Here is a 9,987-nt window from a genome sequence, read left to right as displayed (position 1 = left end):
TCTTAGGTCTGCATAAATTTGTGGCGTTCATTCATGTGTACATGTACATATTCTTGAATAGTTGAACAAGGGATCTTTATTACCTAAACTTACATTCCAGAATGTTAATATGTCAAGTTAGTGTCCTCTTTTCTCTGATGAAGTACCTTAACAGTGGAACACTGAAGAATGTTAAATCTGGTTTACTGTTGTACTGACAAAAATGGACTCAGTTGCAACTCTACTTACTACCACACATTAAAAATGAATCAGGCTTCCAATGAATACATTACAGTATGTATTTTACTTTATCTTGTCCATAGGTGCCTTTTACTTTATTAGTGGTTGAAGAATAAGTTGCAAAGAGCAACAGCCAATGATTCTGGAATTTGTAAAGGCTCCCCTTTGGTTTGACTTTGTGTATAACTCAATTTTTTTTGTTTCTTGCCAAGTGATCTGAATTGTATTTTATTTGTAAATATTTTTGATAAAAGGGAAGAGGTCAACCAGTATATAACGAGGTTTCTATTCTCTAGGGAGGACAAAGAGACAGAAAGTTAGTGATTTGACACAAGTAGCTGCTAATACAACTCCTTTCTGTACTTTCTCTCTCTCTTATCATTGCTGTCAATATTGCTTCTTTTCTTGGTGCTCGTCTCCTCCCCCACCCCCCCTTTCTTCCTTGTCCATGTGTCTGCATTTCATGGATGCTAGAAAACTTCATTTGAATTAAACAGTTAAATTTGGAATCTTATTTGCTGGATATTACTGAAAGATGAGTACATCTTTGAAGTCATTCTTCATTGGATTCATTTTGGGAGATTGTTGTTTACCTTTAAATGGGTAGAGATCTGAGCATCTAACCTCCCTGATGTCAAAGCTTCTTTTGGCTTGTTGTCACCAGAATGATAGGTGTCTTCCCTTGTGACTACCATAAAGAATCTCTGTAAAATACCTGAGTTGAGCAGAACAGGGAATTGAACACGTACTTTAAAGTAATGTGAAACTGAAACATGAGTCATCTGATGACTATGCTTTCAAATACAAAGGTATGTCTGCACATACATTACGTACACATAGGTTAAGCTTCGCTAAACATTGATGACATGTTTCAGTTTTATAGATTTGTTTGGCAATTCTGTGATTGTGATAGTCCAATGCATCAAACATATTTTAAATCATGACTACCAAACCTCTTTGCTCGAACTTGAGCTCTTAAGTTTGGATATTCTTCATCTTTATTTTAATGATTTTTCATATAACAAATAATTTTTGGTATCTGTTCCTTCAGTTATTTTAATCCATTATAATAATCTCATGACTGCTTATTAATTGTTTGATTAGTTGTTCTGCTAGTTTTTGTGGGTTACTAATGTTTGATCTCATTTTCACATTTATTGTTCTTAATACTAGCATCTCTCTTTTGTTGACCATTAGAGACGTTTGACCTTTTTAGCCCTTGTACCTTGATTGCCAGTGAAAAAAAAATATGTTGAAATATTGGTCTCAGATAATTTTTTACTTCTATATTCATACTTTGATCAATGATGTGATGTAATCAGCTTTTTCTTTGCGAAACTTGTTTCAATAAATGGTTTACTTCTCAAGGCTTAAGATAGGGTTGTAAATGGGCAATTTTGGCATAAATTTTGTTTTATAGGGTTGTATATAGATTTTGCCTGCCTACTTGACTGTTTCTTTTCCTTGCTTGTTGGTATCACGCATCCTTTTTGATGCCACGTTGAGGATTTATTTGTCCGCCAGTTTGACCTTTCGAATATGTACATCTTGCCAATTTTCCTATACTCTTGAAAAATCCTATTTACACACAAATAAATGAAACAAAGTTTGTCACAATACTGGTAAAAATAATCTTCAATCAGTTGCATGAGATCCACATCATTCTCATCGAGGTCGGGCGCAACAACGTACTGGCTCAAGTACTCCCTCAGCAGCCGAGTGACTGTTGGAACATTACGAAGCTCCATCTTCCTTAACCCGGTCGTCGTAGTTGATACCGGAAGCTTGTACAGCCTGATCGTTCGACTCATCGTCATCCGTGCTCCGAGCCGGGAGAATACCACATCAATCAGCTTCTTCGGGTTAAGAGAACGGTGCCAGTACCGGAAGGTCGTGAAGGGGGTCGGCAGGACGACCCCAGCCGTGTAGGCCGCCGGCCAGATATTCTCCAAATGGACCCGCCTCGTGACCTCCTTGATCATCACGGGCGCGAGCCGCTTCGATCTCAGCCTGTTGTGGACGCACAGAAAGTTTGACTTCCGCCATCCGGACGACCTCGTTCCGGACCTGGATCCTGGCCGGCACGTCGGTGATGAAGACGACGAGCTTCTTAGTGGCCTTCACCCGGACGCCGATATGCCAGGCTTTGAAGTAGCCTGGTGGGCGGAGTGCCCACCGAAGGAACTCCTTGGAGTAGTTAAACCGGAACATGTTCTCGTCGTCCTCGTTGTAGTTGTTGGCCGAGCGCAGGTCTGTTCGTCGTCCATGTCGCAGGTGGTCCACTCGTAGAGGGCGGGGAGGTTGTAGGGCTCAGGCTTGACGGCGGAAAGGGGGCGCCGGCGGCTCAATGGGGTCCTCGGAGAGGCTTGTGTCGCCGGCGTCCTTGAATTGCCCCACCGGCTGGGTCTCCCAGAAGCGGTGCCGCATACCGACGGCGACAGCCTCCTGGATCCTGTGAGCAAGAGAGTCAACCACCCCGTCGCCCTCCGAGGCCGCGACGGCGCCGCCGTCGTATCGGTTCCATGCTGCAGATCTGGGTATGGAATTTGCTCCTCACCAGGAGAGAAGGAGCCGTTGTCACCGGCCACCATGGCGGAAACTTGAGGCGAACCCAATCAAAAGAAATAGAAGTAGGAATCGATCGCGAAGGAACCAAAAACGGCGACTCAAAGAGAAGGGATCGGACACCTTTGTCGATCAACAGATCTAAGTGAATCAAAGCTCATCGACAAATTACGGTTTGGAGAGAGAGAGAGAGAGAGAGAGAGAAGAGGCGACGAAAGCCATGAGAGCTGCTTAGTCGCCTGCAACAGTCGGCAGCGGCGTACTCTTGTTATAATCGATATCGGATCGGGTGATATATAAAATATTATAACGGCTTTCGCCTTAATCAATGCATGACTAAAAAAATCAATCAATCAAATTATTGATCCCGTGTTAAGTAGCACGGTTTGCCGGCCATGCTAAATGACACCACCATTCCTTGTTGGCATCAGCGTGGGCTGAGGATCCCAAATTTCCCGAATCTTTATCTTCCCAACCCTACATCCTCTTCCTTCGGTCCGCGTCCCGTTCCCCTTCGTCGACTCTCGATTGGTGAATTCTCGTCCGAGTATTGGATCACACAGAAGAATCTGTGTCGTCAGGGGAATCCGGTTGGAGACTGCTGCGTGCTGCATCAGCTTTCTTGGCCTTTTCCGGGAGAAAAATCGGACTTTTGCCGCTGGGTTTGCTGGGGTTTTCCTGGCAGAGACTGGTAGCTTGTTGTCGACGGGAAGAGTTAATCTTGAGCTAGTATTGGATGGTCGATAGGGTTTCGTAGCTGGTGGGTTAGGGATGTGACTGTTCGAGCTGCGTGTCTTGATGAGATTGCGGAGTTGAGAGACATGAAAGGGGCGGAGGAGGAGAAGGTCATGGGGCCTCTGTTTCCGAGGCTCCATGTGAATGATGCAGAGAAAGGGGGGCCGAGGGCGCCGCCGAGAAACAAGATGGCGTTGTATGAGCTGCTTAGTATCCCGTCTCAGAGGCTCAACTTGGCATCCTCCACCCTATCACTTCCTCCTCACAGCTCCAGCGACTTATCCCCTTCCTTTTCGCCAAGCAAGGTCAGTGCGGTTGTCACATAGCTTTCCCTTACCGCCAACTTCTAGCATATGGAACTGCTGCTTATGTTGCTGCTATAATGCATCTGATTATTACTTCTTCTTCTTTGAGAAGTTAACAGGGATGGACAATTGACTTTGCTTGAACGGACTTCATTACTCATGTCAATCATTTTCCTCTATTGCTACTGTTTTGTTCCCTTGTAGTTGTTTTCCTCTGCTTCTTCACCTTTGTTTATGGCATTTTACATAGAAACGATGCTCTATCATATGAGATAATGACCAACAATCAATTTTGAGATAATTTGGATGATACTGAAGCCACAGAATATCCCATTTGCTGCTACATTTCATGTTTAAAAGTGTATGAATTTTCACATTGAATCCTGGCTTGCTTCAATGGCATATATGCTTGACCTCACGAACTGGCTCCAATTGACCATTGTGTCTTCCTGCTTTGAACCTTTAACATGTCAGAGGTATTATTGCATGGTTGCTATGGGTATGGGTATCGGCTGTCGTTAGTGGCAAGAAGGGGGGGCAACCCAATGCACCGATCTCCCCCGCCAGTATGGGTCTGTAAAGGGTTACCTTCGCACGCAGAGAAGTTGTTTCCCTGATCTGAACCTTGGTCACCGAGGATGCAAAGGACCAACATTGCTCTTGTACTAAGGTCCACCCTTCCTTGGTGTCGAAAGAAATTAAATTTATGTCCAGAATTGTCTTCATATCGTGGGAGATATTTTGACCAAAAGGAAAATGATCGTCTCAACTTCTGAGTATATCTCTCTAAGAACCTTAAACATCAATATTTGATTTTTTTAACCATGGTTATATTGTGACGGTCATTACATTTGTTATTTCTCTGTCAAGTTAATCACTGCTAACAAGCTTTTGTTTTTCTGTTTTAGGGATGTGACCATCAAAGGATTATGCTTTCTCCATTGTACATTTCTCCTCAAGTGTCTTTTCATTCAGCAGAGATAGTTAAATCTTGTACGCCTGACGAAACAAATGGTATTCCAACGAGGATGGAGTTCAAGAGAAAATTTATGAAGCAAGTAAGTTCTGGAAATTTGTTCGGTACAGGATCAGTTGCTGAATGTAGCCCACTGAGACCACACAGCCTTAGTGTGAACATTTCTGGTGGGAAGATAATGGTTGATGTGGATGACATGGATGATAATATAGATCATTCGGGAATTCTTGCATCCTCGAAAAGAGATACACACATGACTGATCCAGGTAAGTCAACTACCTTAAATTCCCAGCAACTACAGAAGATTCCTTCTGCTAGGATCAATTCTTCGGTTCAGTTCCCAAAGTCAAACAAGACGCCCTCACAACAAACCGATATTGCTTGCATGAAATCAAAAAATTCTAATAGAATTCATATTGGAAAAATTCCTAAGGAAACTTCAACAATTGAAGAGCCCAAAGAAACTTCAACAATCGGAGAACCCAAAGAAGCCAAAGAAAAGTTATCCCATACAACTGGTGAGAGATCAAACAATCCGAAAGATTCTTTGGCTAGAGATGATACAATCAGTTTACATTTAACTGAGAAATCAACGAATGGCGATACAGTATTGTGTCATGGAAACGGTGATCAGAGCGGAACTCAGCGCTTGAATGATATTGCTGTTATTAATGATGGTGAGGCTATGAAGACCAGAAGTCAATTATGCTATAAAGCTTTACCTGGAAAAGGTCATAGAGCTACAGATATTTCTGGGAATTTCCACAAAGAGGACAGTGCAAAGAAAAATGGGTTATTGGAATTTAGAGATTTAGAAAGAAAAGATGATGCATCTGAGCCCTTAATGGTGGGCACAGTGTCCGGTTTGGTGATATCCCCAGATGATATTGTTGGAGTGATTGGTTCAAAGCATTTTTGGAAAGCCCGAAGAGCTATTATCAAGTACGTAGTATTTTACTATCACTGTATGCCTATTCTTTAAAATGTACATTCTTTTAATGCACATGAAATGTGATCATCCATATTTTGCATGCATGCATTCTTGATTGTAATTTGCTCGAGCATGGAGTTTATTATTCATTTCAAACTATTACTGAAATCTAGAAAGATTTCACTAATAAATGAGGGTGAGTCTTGGAACAACGGTAAGGTTGCTCCTTGGCGACTTGGGAGATCAGAGTTTGAGTCATAAAAATAACCTCTTTAAATATTTAAAGGCAAGGCTGCATACATTGAACCTCTCCAGACCCCGCATTGGCGGGAACTTGGCTATGCCCTTTTTTTAGTGAAATCTAAAAAATATGTTTGTTATTTGGCAAACTTTTTTTGTTTAAAAATCCTAAAAAAATTATCCCTTATCTTCCCTATGATTGTTGTCTTCTTTTAACTACCAAGTGGCCCAGGTTGTGGCTACAATCATGGCCCGATTGATATCATGTTGACAATTTAAAGTAGAACAAGCTTATGACAAGCACATAAAGTATTTTATTTTATTTGAGAATAAAGGAAGGGAAAGAGAGAGGTTGAGAAAATAATGATTCTAAAAGATCATAGAAAATAAATAATGACTGTGGCCTCTCATCACACCTTTACACATGGACAATGAAATTATACCATCGGAAGAAAAAAATTGTGGCCTCTCATCAGTCTCTGACATAATGTGTAACAAATAATTTTGTTCATTCATAGGTTCATTGATTAATTGATTTCTCAATTACCACCCCCTTCCCTATTTTAAAATCTCTCAAAGTACAAGAAAAATAGGGATATACAAAAATGAGAAAAGAATAAAAATAAGAAAAATGCACTAAAGTAAAATTTTCATTTATTCTTTTCTTCTTTAGAGAGACTAAATTTTCTACTGGTTTCTTTCTTCTTGTCTTCAGTAATGGCAGTAATGCAACTTGTTGCCAAACCAGAACAGCCTGATTAGTTCCCTCCTGCTTATCAGAATTTGATATTTCTGCAAGTTTGTCTCATGAGCAAACTTGGGCCTGGTGAATTTCAACTGATCAGTTTTAAACTCATCTAAATTGGACCCTAGAAGTCCCATATTATATATTAGTGGTACATCATAAACCAAACATAGTTTTCCCAAAGTTGAACAGAAACTATGTGAAATTTTGTTGTCGAGATGAAACAGATATCATTTTCTAGGCTTCTTAATGCAATTAATTCTTACATGTAAAAAAACTAAGATTTCCATTTGAGCTGCGTAAATGACTCTTTGACTTAATTCACCCGATAGAAGCAAAAAGAAAAGGGAGGGCTCCCAGTGCACTAAGCTTCTACCAACGAGAGATCATTTTTGCAACTTGAACCTGATCAGCAAGGTTGCAAAGCAGTGGCTTTACGGTGATTCTAAGATTTACCCTCTTCCCAATAAAGGAACTCCTGGGGTATATGAGAATGTCAAAGCATGTGTGCCTTAGTCTTACGTACGGTAACTGTCATATGTACTGCATCTATAAGTATTAGATTGGATATTGCACAGAAATATATGAATAAACTTTTCTTTTATTCAGCAATTCTAGAACTATTTTTAATTTGTTAGATCAAATTTTGTAATTTTTTCATGGTTTTGTGTGCTTCTCTGTGATGACACATGTTCTTAATTTTTGTCCAGTCAGCAAAAGGATTTTGCAATACAAGTATTTGAGCTTCATAGGGTAATAAAGGTTAGTTTTGGACAGTTGCAAATTCATAGATCATCAGATTAGCTAGAATTACAAAGATTCTGAAGTAAATATTCTAAATGAAACAGGTTCAGAAGTTGATATCTGCATCGCCACATTTGCTTCTTGAAGGCAATCCTTATTTAAGCAAATGTTCAGTAAAACCACCCAATAAGACCCTGCCTCAATGTAATACAAATCCTCGGCCTGAGGAATTTAGACCAAAAGATGGTCTTCAGAACCCAAAACAGAACAAAGAGCAGCCAGCTGATAACATTGCTGGAGTTTCAGCTCTCCCCGCATGTGAGGATGGGTCTAAAGGAGGTCCACATGGTCAAGTTCCAAAAGCAGGGTCCAACTCTGGTATTCCATTACCAGTGCCAATGGCTCCAGATGACAAGTCAAGACCGTTGTGTTTTCCTCCCCTGGGAAACCAATGGTTAGTTCCTGTAATGTTGCCTTCGGAAGGTCTTGTTTACAAGCCCTATACGGGACCTTGCCCACCAACTGGTGGCTTCATGGCCCCTCTTTATGGAAGAGGCACACCTCTTGGTGCATCTCAAGTGGCAGGAGACTTCATCAACCCAGCTTTTGGTGTTTCAGCATCTCATCAGCCACCAAACTTGGGTATTTTACCAGGTCCTTCGGCAATTGCACCCCTGTATTATCCCACACCTTATGGCCATCAAGCTTGGCACCCAATCATTTCTACCTCTGCAGTCGAACAGGTCAGCAATTTAGCTGGTTCACAGCCCAATGGACAAACTGGTCAGCATTCCAGGCGTTCATGTAACATGTCCCCCATTCCTAGGAAGGAAGCATTTCCTGGCCATGTTGGGAAGTTTCAGGTGTCAAAGAACAGTGAGTTTCAAGGAAGCACAGTGAACAGCCCCTCTGAGAAGGCACAACTAGAAGAAAGAGATCAATTTCTTCTATTTCCTACAGCTCCTGGAGCGAGCAGTCTTAATTGCTCATTACAATCCAATGGTACAGATAGCCAGACTCGTGTGATTAAGGTTGTGCCTCATAATTCTAGGTCTGCTACGGAGTCAGCTGCAAGGATTTTTCGGTCAATACAAGAAGGGAGGCAACAACATGACTCATGACTTGTGTCCTTTCAAAAGTGAGTTTCAACTTGTTCACGGATGGGGATGTGAGCTCACTTTGGAGCTTTTTCTCAATAATATAGAGTGAACTTTGGTGCCAAGGTAAGATTACTTTCAACAACTATAGTTCAAGCCATGTAAACAGCATCTTAGCCGATTCTCACTAAATTCCATATTCTCGATAGCGTCATACACTAGGCTATTCTTTTATTTGGTGATACAAGAAACAATTGTCTGGTCTTATATATGGATATGATAATATGAAAGAAATCTTATATGGCTCTTTTGGTATAAATATCGGCTTTAGCAGTAGTTACTGTAAATGTCTCAAAGAACTACATTTGGATGGATATAAGATCAAACTTATAATTAGTGCGAATGATCCAATCCCGATAGAATAATCAATCGGCTTCTTATCTTAGTTGAACCTATGTCACTTGTTCTAAATATTTAAGATCAAGTTAACCATAGTAGACCATCCAACAACCCTAATAAATCTATTCAGATTGGATTACATGTCCTTAACACAAAATCTAACCCATATCCACTACTAAATCAGATCCAACAACATTTATTATAGCTGTAATCTACCATTAATCTTGCAAGTGCTCAACTCATGCATGTTAAATGGAACCTACAACCATGCAGATTAAATTGGAGTACCTGATGAAGTCGCCACGACTGCCATGTAGTATATGGTGGTTCTCCTGTCATCAGGTCGCTTGCATTCATGAGCAATAAGAGGACTTTTGGTGTCGAGGAAGGAACCCAGTTCACAGTACCCATGGATGGAGGAATGATGGTGGGTTTCACCGGAGGATGTGGGTGGTACCTCGATGCAATCGGCTGGTGCCTCTCACCGATCCCTAGTGTGAAGCTCTGCAACACCAGTGCATCAGAAACTCCAGAAGATAGGCACTATGGCATCCAAAACTTTGGGCAATAAAAACATGGGAAAGATACCTCTGCCAAATCCCGGAAGACATATGCATGAAGTTTCTTTTCTTCTCTTCTGGTGAGGTTTGCTAATTCACAAGTTATGTTCATTGGGTTTCTTCAAGTACTACTAGTTGTAAGATAATGCATGTCTGAATCCATATCTGTATCTGACTTAAACCAGAGAGACCTACATATAAATTTACATATGAGTGCATTCATATCCATGTTTGGAGTACATATGCTATTTTGGATTAATGGTTTGAACTTGAGCAGTTTGGATTAATGGTTCAAATTCATTAACATAGCAACTCATAGGCCTATAAGGAAAGGAATTCAAATAAAAACCATCAAAGTGAAGGATTGAGATGTTATGAAAGAGGGAAATTTTGTCTGATCAACAGAGGGATTGTTGTCACCGAGCAAAAGAGGAAACCGGGCAACGACGATCAGAGGAGAAGAGAGATTGT

The 9,987-nt window shown here is 40.9% G+C and overlaps 1 protein-coding gene and 1 pseudogene across 2 annotated transcripts; one reads left to right on the top strand and one right to left on the bottom strand.

The window, feature by feature from the left end:
- Positions 1-1,185: 1,185 nt before the first annotated feature.
- LOC103990274 (glycylpeptide N-tetradecanoyltransferase 1-like) lies at positions 1,186-3,199 on the bottom strand (annotated as a pseudogene).
- LOC135586645 (ELF3-like protein 2) lies at positions 2,695-9,744 on the top strand. 2 transcript variants are annotated; one of them, XR_010497798.1, is made up of 5 exons: positions 2,695-3,824; positions 4,733-5,742; positions 7,427-7,478; positions 7,565-8,683; positions 9,230-9,744. XR_010497798.1 is itself a non-coding variant. In XM_065157564.1 (4 exons), exons 1-4 carry the CDS (start codon positions 3,606-3,608, stop codon positions 8,579-8,581), a joined length of 2,298 nt encoding a protein of 765 aa, XP_065013636.1. In that variant the 5' UTR covers positions 2,695-3,605; the 3' UTR covers positions 8,582-8,876. The 2 variants fall into 2 exon arrangements, 1 of the variants encoding a protein (XP_065013636.1); XM_065157564.1 differs by lacking the exon at positions 9,230-9,744 and having other exon boundaries at positions 7,565-8,876.
- Positions 9,745-9,987: the final 243 nt, after the last annotated feature.

The sequence above is a fragment of the Musa acuminata genome, chromosome BXJ3-6 (assembly GCF_036884655.1).
Source record: "Musa acuminata AAA Group cultivar baxijiao chromosome BXJ3-6, Cavendish_Baxijiao_AAA, whole genome shotgun sequence".
In the NCBI taxonomy this organism is placed as follows: Eukaryota; Viridiplantae; Streptophyta; class Magnoliopsida; order Zingiberales; family Musaceae; genus Musa; species Musa acuminata.
Note: the sequence above shows the minus strand (reverse complement) of the source record. Positions and strands in the feature narration are given on the sequence as shown.